At 36.8% G+C, this 22,546-nt stretch overlaps 1 protein-coding gene across 1 annotated transcript in view; it reads right to left on the bottom strand.

The window, feature by feature from the left end:
- The window catches only part of GRM5 (glutamate metabotropic receptor 5), a 196,479-nt gene extending 176,691 nt beyond the window's left edge, over positions 1-19,788 (bottom strand). The window contains exon 1 of the mRNA XM_057373642.1: positions 19,218-19,788. Coding sequence (XP_057229625.1) covers positions 19,218-19,788 — 571 coding nt within the window. The remainder of the gene's footprint in view (positions 1-19,217) is intronic.
- Positions 19,789-22,546: the final 2,758 nt, after the last annotated feature.

Genomic DNA, 22,546 nt, shown 5'->3' with positions numbered 1-22,546 from the left:
TGATCAATTGTTTTTTCCCTCCAAATTGTAATTAGCATGCTAGGCAGCTGAAAATCTATTAAGTGATTCATTTTTAATTTTTAGGTTACTCYTGTGTACAAAACTACATTCCATTCAATCCTGCTTTCTTTTGTTATTTCACACTGGAGTCTAGAAAGAGAAGGGAATAGGAGAATGAAGACCAAGACACAGAAATTTTCTCTGTTTTAGAGGAATTACCTCTTTATTGAACAGTAGGCCATTTTTCTGGCTTCCTTATCTAACTTGAACATGGCATAGCTATTTGTTTATTTGAATGATGGTACAGATTTTAAAATCAGCCTTACAACTTTACTTTCATTTATCAGGAGTTTTATCCAGTTTATAAATTTCTGCTTYTCTCCCACTTACAGCCATGTAACTCAGTCCATTTCAACCATCATTAATGCCAGTGCTTTTCTCCGGCAAGTAAAAATAAGGTAATATGAAAATTCATTCTGTTACTGTCTTCATCAAGAATAAATGTGTCAATCTTTTTATATGCACTTTCTTCTAGGAGTTGCTTTCAAATATTCTGACTGTATGCTTTCAGATGCACCTCAATGCAGCTGTTTCTTTCAAAATAGACATAAGTATATTGCAGAAGATCAGGCATGCACAGTAACTTAAAACCAGCTGCAGCCTCCCTTGTGAGGCTGTTCTAGGCCACATTCACCTGAGAGCTGGAAATCCTTCTAATACTTTGCCAGGATTTATTTATAACTTTTCTTTCAGATATGGTTTCCATGCATTGTGCTCTATTTAAAACCATTAATGGTATTATTAAAGCTTCATTTTCAGGCACTAAATAACAAAAAATCTTTCCGCTTCTGTTTCATCACAGGCTCCTCAAATTGCACTAACAATTCTTCTCCATACCTATCCATACTTTGATTCTCTGTTCCCCAGATATTAATGACTTCCCAGGCTTCAACAATCAGATGATTAATTTACAGAATCCTGTACATCAGGATAAACAATGTTCTATTTTTCTGAAAACACCACTCCAAGATTCCATTTGCCTTTTTCATATCTTTATAATGCTGGCTTCTCTCTTCTCCTGCACTGTCTCTTCCTAAGCATTGAGGTCTTGGAGAACAACAGAAATGAATATTGATCAGTAAGGAGAAAGGAGTATTTGTGGCAGGCAAGAGAGGAACTTCATCACACTAGGCTTCACACTTAGTCAATAGAGAAAATTACACACCTCAGAATTCTTCTGGAAGCCACTTAAAAATCTGAACCTCCCCTGGAAGGTTTCAGAATTTCTTACTGCTACACAGAGAGACCTTATGATGACCACAGTCCTGGTTGGACTATTTAGGTTAGATTCCTAAAGACAGAGAAGATTTTAAATGTCAGGTACAATTTCCTTTAACCTAGTCACCAAACCCATTCAATTCTTCCTGTACAATTGCTCTTTTCTTTTCCCTTTCTGCTGGTTAATATTTTTTCAGTCAATAGGAAATCCCACRGAGTAAGCTAATCATATTTACATCAGTTCCAAAGCATTATGTGAAACTAGCTCCAGAGCTGATCACTGAAGACTTCTGACAAAAATCTTATGCAATTTCATGCYATCTTTTTTCCATTTCACCAACTTTCCTGCCAACCTAGGCTTCAGAGTAGTTTCCAGCTACCMTGAAACCCAAACCCTCAGTTTGATTTCCTCTGTATCACTATACCAGTACTTAAAAAGACTTAACAGAGAACACCTAAACTACATTTTCTCCCTTTATGGAGAAAACAAATAAAACAAAATCAATGATCCTTTGAAAATGGGTGACACAAATCATACATTTACTTCCATATCCTTCTCTTCAAAGTTTGTTTGAAAACAAATGAAATACAGAGAGATGATCTGTGGAAAATGAAATAATCTCATTCACACAAACCAGCATTAAAGCATWTTCAGTATTACACTGCCAACCTTAAAACAATACTTCCTTTAAAAAACACCCAAGAGATTGCCTAAAATTCCCTCTAGAAATGAMTTTTTTGCCAATTTTATGGGTTTTTTTGAATAACAAATCTGTTTGTACCAAAATTATCTGACACTGTCTTCAATCTTACTGAAGAGTTGTTCTTCCACTTCACTTGTGGTCATTTCCACTTCCATATTTTCCTTCCCATCAATCAGTTTGCCTTTTCCTTCATGTTCTACAATCTTCATCTTTCTAAGTCTGTTWTTCAGCACACGTAATTTTAAACATTTATCTAAAGTACCTGAGTTAGGAAGGCAGTAATCCAAAATCACTAATGAAGAGCTAAATAAAAGACAGTTGAATCACTCTCAGAAGTGACTCTCCATTGTGTGAACAGGGTCTTTGGGACAATTTAGTTAGCAGCTTGAAAAAAATGAAAGGGATTCATTCTTTCTACCACTTGTATGCCAAAAAATGTTTGTTTTGGCCTAGAATCAAGACTGAATTACTTTTAATATTGACTCAATCTGTTCTTGTTCTTCTTCATAATCTTTCAGACAGAAAGAGTAGACTTCAGTGATCTGCTTTTGTTTACTTTTTGAGACAGAATTCATCTTGACTTTGTAATTTTTACTGCCTGATTATTTTAGATATCCATGATAAATTGTCTAACTAAAATTCCTTAAGGATTTTATAGCTCTTCCCTCCATTCCCAGTGGGAAATTCCAATATCAATAGATCTTATTCCAATAAATATCATTAACTGGCATGAAAACTTTGGGTAAGAGAGTCAGAACCATAAATTCATGATCACCATTTTTGTTAGTGCCTATTCTTTTAATTCGATTGTTTGATTCTGAGTAGACTAATTTATATAATTCATTCTCTTTCTTAAKTTCTCAAACACCTTTTCCTCTGAAATTAGCCCTCCTCCAATAAAAGATAATGTCTATACAAAATATATTCATTTAATTAAAGCTGAGTAAGCTCACAGCATTTTTTAGYGTCTCATTATTAACTCCAATAAAACAAAACACATTTAATAATAATACATTTTCAGCTATTAAATATCTGAACAAGCAKTAGAAAGCTGAAAAGAAATTAAGATCCTTGAAAAACAAAGAGGAATATGCAAAGACACAAGTGGAATAAAAACCTGTGTTTGCACTTGTACTCATAACTGCTTTGTTTAATATATGCCTGCAGGTTAAGAAAGGTATTTATCAGGGAAAAAGGGTAATATTTATACTGATGTATTCATCATCAGAGAACATTCWCAAGCAGTGAAACAGGATTCTTTAGAACATTAAATTGCTATAATAGTTCATGGAATAATTTTTGCCTGAACTGTCCCAAATAATTTCCAGGCACAGTTGGAGACAATATGAATCACAAAGTATTCAAAATAAGCAAGTCTGGTAWGATCAGATTTAAACAGCTTTTCAAGAACAAGCAAATTAGGATTCTTCAGGTACAGCAACTGAAAAACCAAAATTCCCTGGCATTTAGTCCTGTAAAGCTGACAAGAAAGATGCTGCCTTTYTATGTTTACACAGGGGCTTCTGCCCAATGGGAGAATGGACAGGACAAGGACAAATGACATARATTAGTCTGCATGCACTGCTTGGCTCCAACCTTCATGGTAGCAKCTTTGCTTTGTATAGGAGTCATTGYAATAGTCTATAACTGGAGCAGGGGATGAGTTAACAGCTGGAAAATGCAGTGCCTAAGAAGAGCCATTAGTCTTTTTTTATTTTCTGATGTACACACACTCTGGGATATTCAATTTCCTGTTCCAAATAATTTCAGGTTAATTATTTCAAAAAGACTACAATTACTCTCAGAAATACRAGAATCATAAGGTCTTGACAACAGAACTGGAATAGTGTCCAAAGTTCCAAAAGGTTATAATTTTCAGATACAGTTTTGAGCCACCAGCATGTTATAACTACCAYTTTTTTGCGTCAACTACACAGATATGCAGACCCAGCATTTCAGTAACCACCACAATTCCCCAACAACAAGTTTATTCCAAGGTGCTGGTTTTATAGAATTTACAATAACATGGCTGTTTCTGCTTCAATCAAGACTGAATAGTCAAGTGGTTTTGCTCAGAGAAAAGTATTGCAGCAAGGAAAATGAATAAACTGATTGCCACWCGCAGTAAGAGTCCTTGACAAAACATGTAATTAAGGCAAGCAGGCAATTCCTTCATCAGCAGGAACTGTTCTTGTTCTTGTTCTAACAGATAATATTAAAAATTTGTCAAACGTAGTCTATTGTCTATCAGAAAAGGATTTTTTTGATTTGCTGCTCCTTAGACAGTTGACTTGTTCAGAGCAAAAAYAGCAAAACGGTTCAGAGCACTTGTTGAACCAGAACACTGCCGTGTACGTGATGGATTGAAATTGCCATCACTTTTAGTCCAATTCCATTGCACTCTCTGGACCACAGAAATAAAAATGTTGATGAAAAAAGGAAGGACTCAGGTTTTAACAGTAAAGGAAGTCATGACTGCAAATACTGCAATTTGGGAATGGTAATTCTTTTCACAAACTACTTATCATGATGTGTATGAGCAGCAGCTAAGGGGATGGTACCTGGATGCTAGATTGTATTCAAATGTATAACAAGAGAGAGAAAAAGCGTTCCGTGCAGATAAGTAGACAACAGATTCAGAAGAAAATGCAAAGACAGAGTGGAAGGAAAAAAAAACCCAAAACAGTTCTTGGTCTGTGAGAGAAATCCTCATGTCCCTGTTGATCCAACTGACAATGCACGTATTCACCAAAGGTGTGGTGACAAAATACAGGACAGGACAGCACATGAGCACAGTATGGGGTAAAGGCAATGCTGACTGGTGTCACCCAAACACCAGTCTGAGAACCCAAGGGGTGCTTTTTCGACAGCTCTTTCGTCCACAGATAGGTCTGGTAACTCTGCTTGGTACTTTTTCAGCTGCAGGACTGGATGTTTTGCTACTACTGACTCTCTATAAGAAACCTTAGGTATCTAGATAATGCACAGTTCATAAGTAATTGGTAAACCATTATTGATTATTTGTTAAATGTTTGGAACTAAAAGAAATGTGTGATTAGAAAGAGGTCAGTAAATATCCTTTCTTTCTACAAGACCTTTCCCATCAGAGAGCATCCTTTGGTAACTTTTTGTACATTTCTCAGTCACAGAGATTGTAGAGTGAAAAACATCACTATGGATCTTAGAATAATACATTTTATACATAGCACGTTTCAAGCAAAGCCCATAAATAGATTATTTTCACAATCTCACCAACTCCCTGTGCCTCTGTGATATGTAATTACTTGGTACATTGCCCCAAATACTTTTTAAATTATATTTAAACCCAAAGCAATCAGTCTAATTATTTATTCAGCAGATTTTGCATGCATRGCAAAATGCTGATCTTTGAAGTCAGAGCATCTTCTCACATATCAATGCAGATTAACAAAACACTTTCACTGCAAATTCATGGTTGCTATTTTTAGAGGACAGCAAAAATAGCCATTGGGCATATTATCTCTCACCTATGATGTCCAGAATTGTGGGTTTTAGGTGATAAGGCTACAGTAAATGCCATCAACAGAAAATGAAAATGCACAAACATTCATTCTTGCTATTTTGAAAAAAAAAACCCCACATTTTTCATTTAAAAAAAAAATAAATAAAATACTCTCCTTTGGCTATAAATATTTTTCTATTTTCTAACAGAAAATAAAATGAAGGAAAAAGCTATAAAATCTTTTCTTCACACTAATGCAGAGAACAAATACACATGAAAATGTCTCAGATATCATAGTTATACTTGATTATTTTACAAACACCTCTACAAAACTGTGAAGTAATTATTAATTTCTTGCTAATGCAGTGAAGCTAGTAGTGACTTTAACATGATCATATCAAAATGAACATTATCTTGCCAGAGAGAAGCCATCAGCTTATGAGAAGGTATTAGCATGATTGATCTGAAGAGTCATTTCATAAAGCAAAATTCAGCCATTTCTACTTGACATATTTAGGGCAAATCAACTGCCTGTAAGTGAAAGCACCATTTTGAGTTACTTCTGTATTCCGTAGTTTGCTTTTGCTGAGAGAATCTAGCTGCACTTTCACTTCTTATCTGGAGAACAACTTCAGCCCTTGTGCTMCCCACCAAATTTACACATGCAGCAGTTGAAGGATCCAGAGTGGCACCTCCTGTTCAGTAATCATGAAAAATAGCCTAGTTCAAGGAAGAACAGAGGTCTGAGAAACAAGATAGGTGYCATGGTCATCCTCCAGTACAGCATACCAGCTTTCAGGCCTTTGGTTTCCTAGTAATGAAATTATATTAAATTTATCAAGCATTTCAGGGCTTGTAGATGGCATTTTCTGAATAGGACCTGGGGTGTATTAAGTACTCGTATCTAGAAGTTGTATCAGTGAAGCAATTCATCTTAAGCACCACTGGTATTTCTGCAATTTGTTTCTCTTAATCCTGCWGACTTGTTTTTCTCCTTCACCTGGACCTTTGATATTTTGTTTCTTTTTTCCAAGAGCCCTCTTAGCGCTCATATCCGATCTGCACAGAGTTCACTCCTGCCCTTTCACAGCCCCTCTGATAAAATAATCTGAGATKAAATTGCTGCAAGTGGCATTATGTTGTGCTCATGTCTTTGAGCCAGCGTCTCAGCAGGACAGACAGGGCAGGGGGAGCACTGCCAAATCTGGGCCACTTTGTTCCAGGTTGTCTGCAGACCCAGGATGTCAGTGTTCTGCTGTTTTAAGGTCTCTGGCTACCCGTGGCCAGTTTTCTTTATGGACATCACTGCAAAATGCTGAAATGCTATTTCCTGAAAGATTTTGACAATTTTTTTTTTTTGGTACACAGAGATGCTGCCCCTTCTCCTTCAMACCCTTCAATTTTGTGAGTAAAAACTTACCTTTTATTTCAGTTAGATATTAAAACTTAGGCTCTCTACAGCTCGATGAAGCCATCCATATTGCAAATGTCAAATGAACTCCCTGATTTGTGTAGRCAAACATGCTGTAAAGTTCTGTGGGGCCCATGCACACATAACAAACAGATCCTTTAGGACTTGCACCTGTATTTTAGCTGGCAGCATAATTAGGTCCCATATGGTTAATGAAATGTAACGTGTCAGTATTTTGTAGGCTGAGATTTGTCACACGGAGGTGTTGGATGTAACACCCACACTACCAACTGTTCAAGAGGAGAAAAAAACAGAATCAGATAAAMGCTTTTGTGTAAAAGAGAAATAAGAACCAACATCACATCTTTCAGTTTCCCATGATTCTAGTGCTCCCTGTCTTTTTGCCTTCCAGGGGGAGTTGTGTCAATCAAGATACCTTTTCTGGATAACATTTCAGAGTACCTTCTCTAAGGGCACAATCCCCTGTGTGTTTGGTAACAGAAGCATGCACACAAACTACATGTCTGTGACTTTCTCTGCCCCACATCACAAGTAGTGTCTGAGTGGCCCTTCTCTCCAAAGTGCTGCTCCTCACAACACTTCCATCACACACTTGAAATGTGGGTGTTTGAAGCAAATGCTTCAAAGACGCCCCTGTGTGCCAAAACTCAGCCTACAAAATGCCAAACCATTATAAAATCATTAAGCAGGCCCGTTCCAGATGGCTGAAGGCATGTCCCCACCAGGCTGCAGAAGGGACTGCAGGCACACCCGAAGCCGTTGTGATCTAGGCTGTTGTGTTGAGATGCTCAGCCCCACAGTGCTGTGCCCTGGGCCATACTTYCCAAAGGACTGATCAATCTGAGCACAGCACTGTGATGGCACAGCCCAATGCAGTGTTTGAACCAGCCTCTCCATCGAAAGGTGTTGGCATCATATCCACAGTTTCATTGGGGCCACACAGCTAGTCTAGAAGAGCACACACCTGGGTCTCTCACTGCCACATAAATTATCCCACTCTCCCTTCTGCAATATCCACTCCACTGTCCTGCTCTCCATGCCCAGTGTTCTCAGGGTGAATTCTCTGTTTTGRGTGATTTGATTTGACTGCCACTCTTGAAGGGACAGCACTATGCTTCCATCCACAGAGACTCAGTTTCATCAAGCAGCAAAGGCAGGTCCASAGCACAGAGCAGAGGATACAATAACCTTCCCTTTCCTAACGTGGCTCAGTGTGACAAACATGCCACCACATGCAATTAAGAGACTTCACCATTAGGCTGCCMAAGGGCATCACTGACCATGAATGGCTGGCACAGTGTCTCCTGTGCCTGRCCTATTTGCATGTCACAGGCTGRAGGAAACAGGCAATCAGTAAGTCCWCAGGTCAAGCCACTTCCACTTCTCAATAAAACTCTGTGTCAGGATGTTTTTATAACTATAGAGCTTAAACAGCTGGGTTGAATCTAAGGTAACTTACCAGAAGATACTACACTCCTAGCCTGCCCCAGTCATGGCATAAATCTGTCTTCTACACAAAACCCATAAGACTGAGATCACTAAATGCCTRCTGCTCAGATGCTTTATTCTGAACTACTTAAATGTGATGACATGCATTGGGTGTATCTAAAATACCTTTACATTTAAGAAAAAAATAAAAAATTCCTCCACAGAAATTCTGGCTGAGTAAACAAAATCTTCAGCCCCATACCCAGTAAGACACAGACCATCCACATATCACTTCCTTTTCCTTCCTTGAGTAGGCACAAGCATGCCAAAATAAGAAGCTGAGCATTGAATCATCCTGTATGGTGGGCTTTCAAGGCAGAYATTTAAGCCAGAGAAAGAGAGCATCTGATCCAACTTTAACATTTTTTAGACCCCTTAAATTTGAGTTTGTCTCATRCTTTCCCTTTAGGAAAAGAAATAGGTCAGACAAATTGCTTGTCTTTTTATGTCTTTGCATATGCATGAAAATGAGCAAGGTAACTTCACRTCCCACAGTGCTGGAAGGAAAAAAACAAAGAAACCATTTTTATATGTAACCACGATTGAAGACATATGAAAAGATTATATTGGAAAGATAATAGGTACTCTTTCACAGTTCTATTTTGGGCACATATCMTAATCTTTTTGAAAGCTTCTTTTTATGAGAAAAGGATTGAGTCCTGTATTTTTGTGTGGTACAGATGGAAGAAAAAGAAAAAACTACTTACCTATCAAATGCAACCTGAAGTTCTGCTCTACTCATAAAAAAAAAAAAAATGAGCAGCACCTACAAATTTTTACCAATTTTCCTCCCTGAATTTCTTTGGAAACCTATCAGAAAATTCTCCTCTGAGACACAAAACCAGTATRGAAATGGGGAAAGGAGCTAAACCTCACTGCTACTCCTCCATCAACAAAAGTATAAGATCTCTTCCCTTTGCAAACTTCCATTTTTTGTTCTTTTTTCATACCTGAATTTAGTTTCACTAACTTGCTGTCAGRATGCATCTCTGCTGTGTGTTCAGCAGTTCTCTCAGATCACAGATACCTACAATATTTTCTGAAAGTTACAGAACACCCTCAAGAGTATGTCCACATCCTCCCTGGCTGCTCACTCATCTTGCTCACAAGAACCAAATTCAAGGCAACTTGATGGAGAGGAGGGGGATGGGAGATGGATGGTGTTGGATTCTTCAAGAGCAATAGATACTGCGCTCAAGAACCCATCCTAATGTAATTGAGACTGAAGTTGGCTATGAGGCTTGTTAAAGGTAAAACACAGGAAGATTTTCAGTTTTTCTTCCACCTTCAGTGCTTTGCTTGCATCTTAAAAAATGTTCTGGTTTTCACTAAATGTCAAATCTGCAAACTGAAAAACTATCATAGTCTAGGCTTTAAGAATGTAGATTTGTTGAAAAATATTTCTAGTTCGAATCATATRTTTTAAAAGGAGAATATGGGTTTTAAAGTCTGAATTTAGAATACACCTAGACTGTCTGGATTCTCCAGGTGAAAGAAATTTTAAAATAGTGTGAAATTTTAATGGCCTTTATTTTAGCCACAGTGATTGATAGTCAGGGTCACATAAAGGAAAAATTTTAGAAATCTCCAATTCAGTGCATCCTATCTTATTTATAAAATTATCTATCTGAAGTTGCTTGGTAATCTTATTTTKCCCAGGGAGGGAAAGAGAGGAAAAAAAAAATCTAACCTAACCCAGGGGTAGAAGCAAAGAATTAATGGAACCAGAAAAAAAATGTTTGGAAATTTAAAAAAAAAACATCAAACCTTGAGGAAGGTGAGACAGTGAACCAGATAGGCAAAAGTTGTGACAAGAAGCAGGCAGATAACTGTAAAGGGAAAAATAAACTGTGTGTGTTTACAGGCCACCACTGTTTTGGGTTGCTAATAAGATAAGAAATAACACTTTGAATGCCAATCTATGGAAAACAAATTCCTGCCTGACTTCAAGTTGAAAAAGTAAATGGAGTATCAATCTCCCTAAGCAAAAGGGTACATGTTATAAAAAGAATGAAAAAACTGGAAAGATTCATACAAGGTCTATAAGAACAACTCAGAATCTGGAAAAGCACTATATAGTTTCAGGAGAACTAAAGCTCTTTTATTTAACAAAAATACAGATTAGAACAATGCTTTGGGAGAGAAGCTTTTGTCTGGGAAGAACTTACCATAATGAAGAGCTGTAGGCTGGAGCAACACAGCTGGTTATTTCTTCCAAAGAATGAGAAATTCACAGTCTGGACAGACTATCTGATAGCAAAATCAATTCTGTCTTTACGTGAGGTCCTTAAGTGAAGACATGCGTGTATCTTCATAAACAATATGTTTTAGCCAAAGTAATAACTACTAATGACTAGCTGCCATTCTGATACTTGTCTTACACAACAGAATTAAGATATGGAGAACAGATTTCTTTAAATTCAAATCAGAGAAAGGTGAACAYGTTCTGTGATTCTGCCATGTATGATCAACTATAGTTTAAGTATGCTTGCCTGATGCATATATAAATCTTGTAGCAATCTTGAACAAATTATTTGCCTGCTGCAACTATCTTCACTGAGTTAAGGTAATTTCCTAGATCCTGATGACAGTCCCCTCACYATGATTTTGCTCCTCTGTTTTGGCAGTACCTCTATTCTTCCTCCTACTGCCTGTAATACCAACCAAGAAGGCAGAAGAAATCTATCTCAGGAAGAAAAGATTAAAAAAAAAACCAAAAAAAAAAAAAACCAAAAACAAACAAAAAAAAAAAAATAAAACAGTCTGTGGAGGAATTTTCCTCGTACTTCCACTGTTTTCAAGAGTTATGTTGGATTTTGGCCATGGGATTCATTCAGTGTGATGGCTTGCCATCCACCCCAGATATTACCTTTCCAATTCTTCTAGTACATATTGCTCTTCGAGAAAAGCCATTCYCCACACATTGTTTGTCTGCTCTTTGACAGTGTAATTGATTTTATATGGAGGCTTTCACATATATCACCTGGACCAYGTATCTGGCCAGCCATAAATGTTGCCAGACTTCCAGAAAGAAAAATTAAACGCCCTAGTTAAAGGAAATCTTGCATCTTTTCCTGTCAGAATATTTAGAATTGTGTTACATTATGTTCCTTTAAAAACTAGGCAGTGATTTTTGAAAAAGATTGTCTTTGAATTCAGTTGCCAAGGTGGATGACAACTGTTCTGTTAATAACTTTCCCAATCACTCCTTTAATGTATATACACATAATGTAATGTTATAAACACTGAGTGTTACAGCATGGACTGCCTCCACATCATGAGCCTGCAATCAGATTTTAGTAAGATGGATGCAATATTATGCTCTCTGCAGCGGCTTTCAAACTAAATTAAAGCAAAGTCTATAATTTTTGGCTCACCTCCAAGATCRCTGTCTCCTGCATGATTCAACAATCGGCTAGTCAGGATTGCCTTAGGGAAGGTGGAAAAGTTTAAAAGATCCAGAACAAGCCCTTTGCCCTTTCTTAGCTTTCAAAGAAATTACAAATTAGCTTTTATAAACACAGGAAATGTTCTTCACATATGCACCAATGTATGTATCTATTCTGCTCCTTAACTGTGCAGAAAGTTTAAAATTTTGAAGAATTATTGATTCAATTCCTGTGCTATCAAGCCATCTACAACATGGTATTGATGCATAAAGATACTGACAAGTGCAGGACATCCTCTTTTTCCTTGTTTGTGTAGGAAATTAAATCCTATTTTCTTCTAAAATATTTTCATACCGTGATCTTAAACTAACACTCTGGAAAGTGGATTATAACACTAGTCCTTCCAATGACGTTGGATTTTTTTCTGCCTCTTTCCCCATATTCCGGGCTGCCATCTCAACAGAGCTCTGATCTCTGAATTCTTGATAAYAGGACCTATTTAAAAGAATATGAGATTTTTTGGGGGAGTTTTTTGGTTTGGTTTTTTTTTTTTTYTTTTCATATATCAAGTTGTATTAACTGCACTTTGGACCTTAAAACCTGTGAAAAATTACTTCACAAATTATTGATTTCAATTTCCTGTCCCACAGTAGCATGCATGAAAAAACTTACGGTTTGAAGAATAAGGAACACAGATTCTGAAATTCCACAAATATTTACAAATAATGAATAATGGGACYGGGTTCATCATCTTCACCTTAACTATTGGATTAATTTCAATGTATCMAAAAATGTTTAATTGGTGGTATAAAACACATTAAATAAAATGGGATGTGAGAGAAACTTCCAGTAGTTTCCTGATTTAAACACCTTTTATAAAAATAATTAAAGAACACCAGTATTTACACTTCTAAGTGYTATCACTTAGAAGTTAACACAGTTTAGAGCAAAGAACCCATTTGATTTATCAAGTTGTCTTTTATCAACACTTAATATAACCATATGTCAAGCAGTTTATTTTGACTAACTTTAAATTCTATCATAGCTTTCATTCACTTAAAAATGTTGCTATTTCAGCTTTGAATTCTGACTTGGGATAAGACTTACTTCAGGAAATGTTGGGGATTTTTTAATTGCATGGAATACCTGTTTTCCAACCAGGTTTATAGCATGTGGTTTTTGATCTCAAAGATAAAACATCTATGAGGGATACAGAAAAGGAATCACTGCCACTACCCATAGGTATCTGATAGCACATATTATAATATTATATCATCTTTTATAAAATTGCTCTGATCCAGTAAGCTCTGTGCACTGAAAKTTTGTTTTTGGAAATATTTCCAAATCTCATTAACTTTATAGATCCCCCCCTGACTGAAGAGGTGCAGCCTGGGCATGGGGACAGTAACTGTGACATTTCCAGACCTCAAGCAGCAGAAAAATGGAAGTGAAGCTGGAGGTTGCTGCACTCCCATTGTTTCATCTCAGTGAAAGCAAGTTTCACGATGCTGAAACTTTCTTTCAGTTGCTATAGAGACTAAGTGGCAGAAGAAGTGACATYCCAACACTTAGTCCCTAAACAAAAGAAGCAAAATGACATTTTGACAATCCAAATGACCCGCTCTTAGCTAAGTCCACCTTCCATCATTCCTTTAAAAATTACTTTCCTTTTCAAGCTTTAGAGTAGCATACCTTCTTACTTGTATTCCTTTTGCTGCCACATGGTATTTGCCCTAAAAATCATCAACCCAATTRTACACAAAGAATGCGGGGTATACCCCTCATTTTATATTTTTCTGTCAGCCAGGATCCTTCACAGCAGGTGTGTCTGGCCTGAACAGGCTAACAGCAGTGTTAAAATGTTTTCTGGGTAGTCACTTCACTGCAGAACAACACAAACATTAACTCGGTGTTACTTCAGCTTTCTGTCTTAGTATTCCCAGCTGAAAGATGCCATTTGCTCACTTTTCACAATTGGGATGCTAGGATAAATATTTGAAATTAGGGAAGAAAAAAGCTACCTCTGTTTCAAATGTCAACATTCAATAAAAATGAGCAAGCAACAGGATAGGATTGGAACTTGAATTCAGTATTTTTCCCCCACAGTATCTTTCAGATGAGAGATMATTTTCAGTTTTGTTACAAGATTAATGTGATTAAGAGAATATCAAATTGTGATCGTTCTGATATCAAAATTTATGTTTGGAACAGCTTAAAAGCAATTACCCAATGGTAAAATTTAAATATTGCTGGAGTAGAACACTCCAGTCTTTAGACAGGAAATTCTTCAATTTTGAAAAATGGATTTTTAGAAATATATTTTGTCTGCAACTGAAAATATTTTCATGAGCTAGTGCAGACCTTCTTAGTATATTATTTCAACATGGGTTTTTTTTCTGCATATAAAGCATGGAAAAAATATCACCTCTGCTTCAAATAAAAAGAACCCAATTTTCTATCATATTACTTTGTGAAATACAAATATTATTTCTGACCATGATACAATTGGTGTGTCTAAAGGAAAAAAATCTGAAGTCTGAAGGAAAGACCTCATATAAGTACAGTTTGTTCCAGTCAGCTGGTTTAATATCAACTTGYTTCAACTCTTTCATTCATTTCTTCATCCCAGTTCTCACAGACTATGACTAATTTTAATTTAGCTTTTAAACTGGGAGCAAAGGATGTGGGCAAAACCACTCTTGTAACCAGAYACATTTTAACAAATATGAAAGGAAATAAAATTTATGTGCTTGGGAAAAAAAAGGTCTACTTTTGTTATGCTTGCTGGATTACATCCCGAGAAAATGAATGCRAACCATCTCTTTATAAGCACTTATGATAAATTTAAATGAAGGAAAGTGTAAATAGAGAGAACTTTGAGGATGCATTTCATTCAATGTTTACCTGCAGAGCTGCCTGAAGAAAATGTCAACAAACTGGCTTATTTCTTAAGGGAGTGTTCAAAACAAAATTTGCACCTTTTATATAACTGGAATAAATTTATCCCTTGCCACCCCCAATATACTTGGCTTATTGTGTTTCAATTGTATCCCTGTACAGCTCTATTTTTCCAGCGTACATCACCTCTTCACCCCATTCAGAGCTGCAAAATAAATGGTTTCCAATGGCAATGAGAATTGCCTTTCCAGTTATTAATTCATTTGACTCCAGACAAATTTTAAGCACAGCATCTCAGGCATTGATCTTGTTTCTGCCTAGGAAGGCCTGATCCAARTGTCAGTCTGGTTAACAGGAGGGTATTGAGTTCAAACTGGCTTTCAGGATGAGGCTTTCAAACCTCAATGACAGGAGAAGAGAAAATTGCACRCATTTTTCTTTGATCTTTCAAAAAGACTAGAACATGCTTTCATATGGGAAATGAGGCAAACAGGAACGTCTTTGTCTCTTTCAGTAGCCAGCCTGTCCCTGATCTTTCCAACCATTTCCGATTAGCTGTGGTGTCATCAAGTGGTTAAGCAAGAAAAGGCTGAGAAAAATGACCACGGTGCATGAGCTGCATGGCCCACCTGCATGCCAACCACCACCACCCAAAAGGCAAATACACACAAAAATCTTCCTCTCCACACCTTCCTGYGTGAATTAATTTCCATAGAGGTGGACAAGTTACACAAGCTATAAAGAATCTCAAACATACTTGCAAGACTGCAAGACTGAACTAGAGGCCTCCTCTCTGCTGTGCTACCTTTCTTCAGAGAGAAGCACGTACAGWGTTCTTGGCATTATTGATCATTGTCTGTCTGTGAAGTCGGTTTAAGAAGTGAGTCTTAGTTTAATTTCAAGGAAAGTTGGTTTAAGCGCCACTCCTATCACAGAAGTGGAAAAAAAATCCGTAATATCAACTGAAAGAATTGGGTTAGTAGGAACTCCAGCACAGCCTGCATGCCTGTTGCAGTAATCTATAAATTTGAAGGCAGTTGCCTCAGGCTTTGAGTGATAGGTCYTTAGTACAAGGAGTTTCGCATCCCAGTTTCCCTCATTCCTGCTCACTCCTGGCTCCCTGCCATGCACTGCTAACTTCTCTCTCCATGAGGCCACAGTGTGGACTGTACCTCAGAACTGACATGGCTTTGCAAAAAACAGCCTTCATAGTGAGTGAAAAGATTTTATTTTAAAGCCAGATTGGTTCAGAATAGAGCCCTACAAGAGATTCAATGCAAGGAAGAGTTGGAGAATAGGGTAAGGTAACGATGATAATAATTCCTGACACAGCCAAGTCAGGCAGAGTTACAACTCAAGACTATCTAAGACTTGCAGAGATTTCTGTTTGGCCTATGCAAAATAYACTACAGTAAGTAAAGACAACCATTGTTTTACAAGAAATGTCATTARCTTCTCACATTTTCTATTGAAGAGATTGCAGAAAGTTCCTCCTTAAAATTGCAAGAGCCACACCAACAGCAGTCCTTCCTGCCTTCCCATTTTTTGCAAAAAAATTTACTTTTAGTGGCCACTTGTACACCTGGAGTCATAACCCAGTTAAAATTGTAATGCTAAATAAGAATCACTCCAATTCTTTTGTGTATTTTGAATCTGGAAGTCTTGAGTAAAGATTTAACATCACAATTTCAGATCACACTCCCAAAACATTAACCCATTGCAGATACAGATAATTAGTAAATGCATCGGGAAAGATTCAAACAARAAGCTTTTTATTATGAAACTATTGATGTATGCCAGGATTCTCTTACAATGGACCAAAAAGTAACCTATGAATTTATCTGCTAAGGGGACTACAAAAGCAATGAAACTACCAGGCTTTTTATGCCTCTTTTTTACTCCCCATCTTCCAGAGAGGATCCTCCCTCTCCTTGGAAATCCTTCACAGTAGCAAAAGGTCATATTGATCAGAATATGCTCATAAAGATCCGAAGAATCTGGTTAATGAATGAATTAATGAATGAAARTTAGTAAAAGATAATGATTGTATCTGGCCAGAACTACCAGAAGCATGACAAGAAGGACTACATTCAATGGGTGGTCAAGATCCTACATCAATAAAAATTGCAAGGAGCAGGATTCAACAATTTGTTTTATGTTTTAAAATAATACCAGTGAATACAGAACATTGAGTTGAGAGGCATATTTAGAATAGTTAGCAAATACTATAATAAAATAAAAAAATAATGACTAAATAACTAAATAATCTTTTCCTTGTTTACTGAATACTTTTTTCTTTAACACTTGTGTATGATTTTTTAATGGTGGTTTAAAAAAAAAAAAAAAAAAAAGACAAGGTATAACATGTGCTATAGTCTTTGGAAAGTGCCCAGGACATCAGACATTTTAACATTTCAAAGCAGTATTTTGATCAGTTAGTATTTTTTCTATTCCATCATAAATATCATCTATTCTATTGTCATGAAATGTTTGCTGGACATTATTTACCTGGAGACCCTATTCATCATCATTACCAGACTATGCAATCATAAGGTGATAGGATCATAAGGTTCACCCAAGTTTAATGTTCTTTCACTGAAGTCCACAATTATRTTGCGGTAAATCTGCTATAAATGAGGCCTCAGGTTTTAACAATGTGCCACCTACCATATTCACTCAATAATGGCAGAAGCAGGCACATATTGTACTCCACATAWAATTCTTCATTCTCTCTTCACATTCAGCTCGTATCTCATTTACTTCTCTCGTCTTGCCCATAGCAKGTATGTCCCATTCCAGCCCTTGTGTCCCTATTCCCTTCTGCCCACTGCACAATATAAGTTCCTCAGCCATAAGATTAATGTGCCCTGTGCTACCATCAGCTCCAGAGAGTGTCCACAGAACGTGGTAAAAGTACATATTTTCACTCTGTGAAGAATCAGACCTTGATACAAGCATAACTATTCCTATGCTGAATATAAAAGTGTCCCATCTCAGCAAGGAGAGGTGTAAAAGTTGTTCATAGCAAAAACTAAATGAGTCATCAGAAGTGGCCAGGATATAAAATCTTATACTCTCATTAGTGGCATTATTTTTGACCGTGATATTATTCATACATATTTGTGAAGGAAGGTTGTGCATGACGCTATGTAGAGTGATTTATACACTGTCATGTACACTGAAGTTTTAGATTAAGATGCTAATGTATTCATGCATCCCCCTACAAAAAAGACTGCATCTATTTACCAACTCTCAGTATCATGAGGGAAACACGATTGCAACAATCTGCATGCAAGTTCTTTTTTTTTTTAGTACTGCAGAATAWGTTCTCTGCACATGCATAGGAGGAAAGAGATCTTGACATAATCCCATAGGACCAGCATGTCCCCAAAAGGGGCTTTGGATAGTATAAAGCCTGCCAGAGAAGCATATTCAGAGTGTGGGAGGGACAATCTGCTCTCTATTGGTTGTAATAAAGCCAGCAGCATCTGCYGCTGTTCGGCAATGTMGCCACCGCTACTCAATCTCATGACATTTTTCATTCTCAGATCGTATTCTGAGCCTGCCATTCAGCAGTTGTCTGAAAAGAGGAAATGCAGTGAAGTCCTAAAACTCATCACAGAAGTTATATCTGTAAAACTCCTTAAATGGTGGAGTCATTAAAAGGAGGCTGATGAAACTTGTTCTTAGGGAAGTATGAAATTCAAGTCACTTCTAGCCAGAGGAACTCACTCAACTCTATCAGTACAAGGAATAATGAAATCAGGCAAATTTTCCAAAGCATTTCCCTTTAATCATATACTTTTCTGAACATTGGGTAAGAGACTTAAGCCCTATGTCAAATAAAAGACGATAACAATCTAGCACACATTTCTGATTTTCTGGACACCTGATCGACYATAATTGTGTGAGGAAAATTCAAGGACACTTGACTTGCTCTCTCTCAAAATGTCCAGAGGCAGAGTAGAAGTGGGTGTAATACTCCATGGACTAGTATAAAAAGGATGGAAAGTGTTCTGACCTCGAGGAGCTGGGACAACTTGCATTCAGTTATTAAGCAGAATTTCTTGTCCTCTAGTACCCGTGCCTCTGTGGCTCAGATATTAAGCAGCAACACATTCTGACTCAGCAACAATTTCAAATGATGATTTAGCTCTTATCTGCACTAGGAAGACCAGACCTTTCTCACTGCCCATTGATTCTAAAATAGTCAAAATTATTACTCTACATAAATATACTGATTAGTAGATAAAGAAAAATAAATAAATGTCAACTAAATAAAATTAAGGCCATTTAGGAGACTCCAGAGCCAGCATTTTGAAGTGACCTTAGAGCACACACCACCCAAATTTGTTTTCAGCCATTGAMAACTTGATGGTACTTTAGACCCACAGAGAATGTAAAGTTATTATTAAGCAAAGTAAAAGTCTGTACTGTTGACAGCTGACTGGCAAAAACCCAACAGCACCAAACTATCATCACCCATTGATTAGACCACATCAAAGTATTTCAAAGGCATTTTTATATGGTTAAAAATGAGCTCTTACCTTCGGTGTGTACAGCAGAAACATAGGTCCAGTTATAGCGTTTGACAATGTCCACCATCGCCTTTGCTTGCTGTGCATCAGATGGCACCACTCTCATGAAATACTTGAACAGAGTTTTGTCGCTTAGGTCCATGCTCGTGGCAGAATAAGCAATCTGAGGTATATTGAAGAGCTGCAACAAGTTCTGGACCTGGATAGCAACAGAGCTAGAGCCGGGCCCGATGACACCAACAATGGGTTTCTTGGAGCGGAAAGACGATGATGATCCATCCACACATTTCACCATCCCTTCCTCTTCTTCCGATGAAATAAGAGAGTCCCTTATAAACTCAATGCTCTGCTCCAGAGCCACAGCAGAATGCCAGCAGGAGTCCCTTATTTCACATCCTAACGTTATATTTGGCAACAGTGTGGGGTCCAGATTAATTCTGTCAAGGGTATGAAGCATTGCCTCCACTCTCTGAATACCATACTGCTCTCTTACCTCTCCACATTTCCTCTCATGAACTTTGTCGACAGTTGGTTGATGATGGACAGAGAATAGAGCTCCAATGATAATATCACCAGGCATATGTGCAACCACCCTTCTCTCATTTGCCTGTGCTGAAACCAAAAACCCAAAGTTCCCACAAACATCTTCCTTCAACAGCAGGATTGCAAGGAACAGCAAAAGGACCATTTTAGGAAATGGTTTAGGCTGGTAGAGACAACATGATGGAACAAAGCTGGAGAGCTGGTGAGAAGCAGTTATCAAATCTTCTGGATAGAAGGAGCCCTGTACTGATGGTTAACCARGAGTTGGCATGTGTTCTCTAAGGAGTCACCATCATCTCCGAGTGGACAGCTATGCAGAGCTGCACGTGTGGTCATAATCCTCATACCCTTCAGAAATTAATAAATAAGAGAAAGACCTTTAAAACAGTTTTAAAAACCAGTTTTACAATCTCTTCAAWTATTAATAAATCATCATTAAGAAACATATCTTTAAAATTATTTATAAAGTCATCTTTATAATCTCTTCTAAAACTGCACCTGTTTCTACAGCTGTCAATGTCTGTAATATGTTGTCTACTATGTATGCTTGCTTTCATCATTTTCATGCTGGGAAAAAAAAATCTCACCTAAGTGTTTCACAATGTTAGGCTTGCACTTCTGTTAATACAAATCAACTTCTGAATTTTCGACACTCATGTTTAGAAATTCTTTGGGGAAATGTTTTCAAATGCACAAAAGACAGACAAGTATTTCATTCTATAGAAGAAATGTGTTGCCTTTTCTAATACACGTCTTCAAAAACAGCACCCTTTAATTTCAGACATTCTCTATATCTCACATATATGTGCCACACTAATGTATTCTGGGCTGCACTCTATTATCCACTTCAGTACTACAAAACTGCTGTTGATACACAGAGCTGTTATTCTAAGGAATGAAGAATCTATAAATCTACCTTTTATTTTGCAAGATACAACATGAAACAAATTAGCTTTTAAACAAAATTAAGAAAACTTATTTTGGTATTAATATTTGTATTTGTTTTAAGCAAAGGAACAATAATACTAAAACAGCAAAACAGTGAAATTCTTTTCAGATTTTTATAACCTTACTTCAAAAATCATCAAAAAGCAATTTTAAAGATTCTTGCTCTGTAGACAACCTTACAGACTTCTCTGGTATCCAGAAGTCAACATAAAGACTGTACAGATGCACTAATGTTTAAAATATTTTATCAGCCACAATTACCTGTAGACTGTAATGCAATCTGCATTCATCTTTACTGTTGCTGAAGCATAAATAAATAAATCACCAAATACTTCACATCTTGGGCTGTGGTTAACTTGTGGAGCCTGAAAATGTACTTGGAAATGTTATGTACCTGGCAGTGGAATTGCAGTGCTTAAACAGTACTTTGCCAGGTCTTGATTCCTGAGCACATTAAAGTACCATCAATTACTCCTCACCTGCCAGTGAATACATTGGCAGTACAGAAAGGTAAGTGCACTTTTAAATCTAAGGTGTTGAACTACTTAGTGAACCATACATGCAATTTCATTATTGAAAAAACAACTGCAAAATTCTGGGGCAGAATCTGATCTCAGTTTTATTAACACAAATCTTCCAATGTAATAAAAAAAAAAAAATCCATACATTTCAGATGCCACCAAACATTTCTAATCCATTAACAACAATTCTAACAGCACCTAGATATAGTAAAGTGAAAGAAAGCATTGCCATAGGAAATCTACCTCTGCTTCTACGAATYAAAAATCTCACAGGATTTAAGTCTTGAATTTACTCCTCAGAGTTAGGTCATTTGGTAYAGTGCCACAGTGAAACTCTTCCAAATTCTGAAGATGAGACACAAAAATCTAAAAACTTTCTTCGTGTTATGCTTTCTCAATTGTTATTTTATCCAGATGTATAAGTTATAAATTATTTACAAGGATGAGTGAGTGTATTTGATTGARTATTCCCAAATAAAATGCAAATCCTTAAAAATAGGAAACATACATATAATTTTTAATGTTAATTAGAATATCAATAAGTTCATGTAATACTAATTTTAGTAATATAAAGTTCTAATAGTAAGAAATAATATTCACATAACTGTAAAACACTTCAGGAAGATTTGGGTGTTTTGGCTGTAAGGAGTCAGTTTATCAATACTGCAACCCTTTGCCACTAAGGAATAACAGCAGTTCAGTTCAGGTTAATTAGTCTCTAATTACAGACTATCACTATTGCTTATGCCTTGCAATTATTTTTTCCATGACTCTGAAGTTGGTACCGTATAATTTGCAAACAGTCCAAAGGATGAATGACAGGGGATATCTTTGTACAAGATCACAGCTGTTAAATTCCTATACCTTTAATTAATTGAATGTATTATGGCTTAAAAAAAAATTATTTATTAATTTACTAATATTTGAACAGAAAAAGTACTCTATTATTTAACACCATGGATGCTTATTTTTCTGAGCTTCTCAAATTGAGGCTATGTGTCCAGAACACAAGTATATCTAGACAAGTGCCAGCTCTGCCTCAATCTGTAACTGAATATAAAATTAGATGCCTTTCTACAGCCTACCAGCCTGAATCTGAAGCTGTACAGTTTGACAGAGTTCAGGAGCTTGAGGTGAGTTTGTGGTACAAAAAAATAATCCAATCCCAATCCACCATTTTAATTCTACAACACACCATTACCAAATTTTTGGTCTTATGTCTATGGATTAAACATATCMTGTTTCCATACAGGATATGTAAGAAAGAGAGGGCAGGAAAGCCATTTTTATCTTCTTCCCTCCAAAGAACAGCTGTTGTACCTCTCT

The sequence above is a fragment of the Malurus melanocephalus genome, unplaced genomic scaffold (genome assembly GCF_030028575.1).
Source record: "Malurus melanocephalus ecotype Western Australia unplaced genomic scaffold, MMel_1.1 scaffold_204, whole genome shotgun sequence".
In the NCBI taxonomy this organism is placed as follows: Eukaryota; Metazoa; Chordata; class Aves; order Passeriformes; family Maluridae; genus Malurus; species Malurus melanocephalus.
This window is presented reverse-complemented; position numbering and strand designations above follow the sequence as displayed.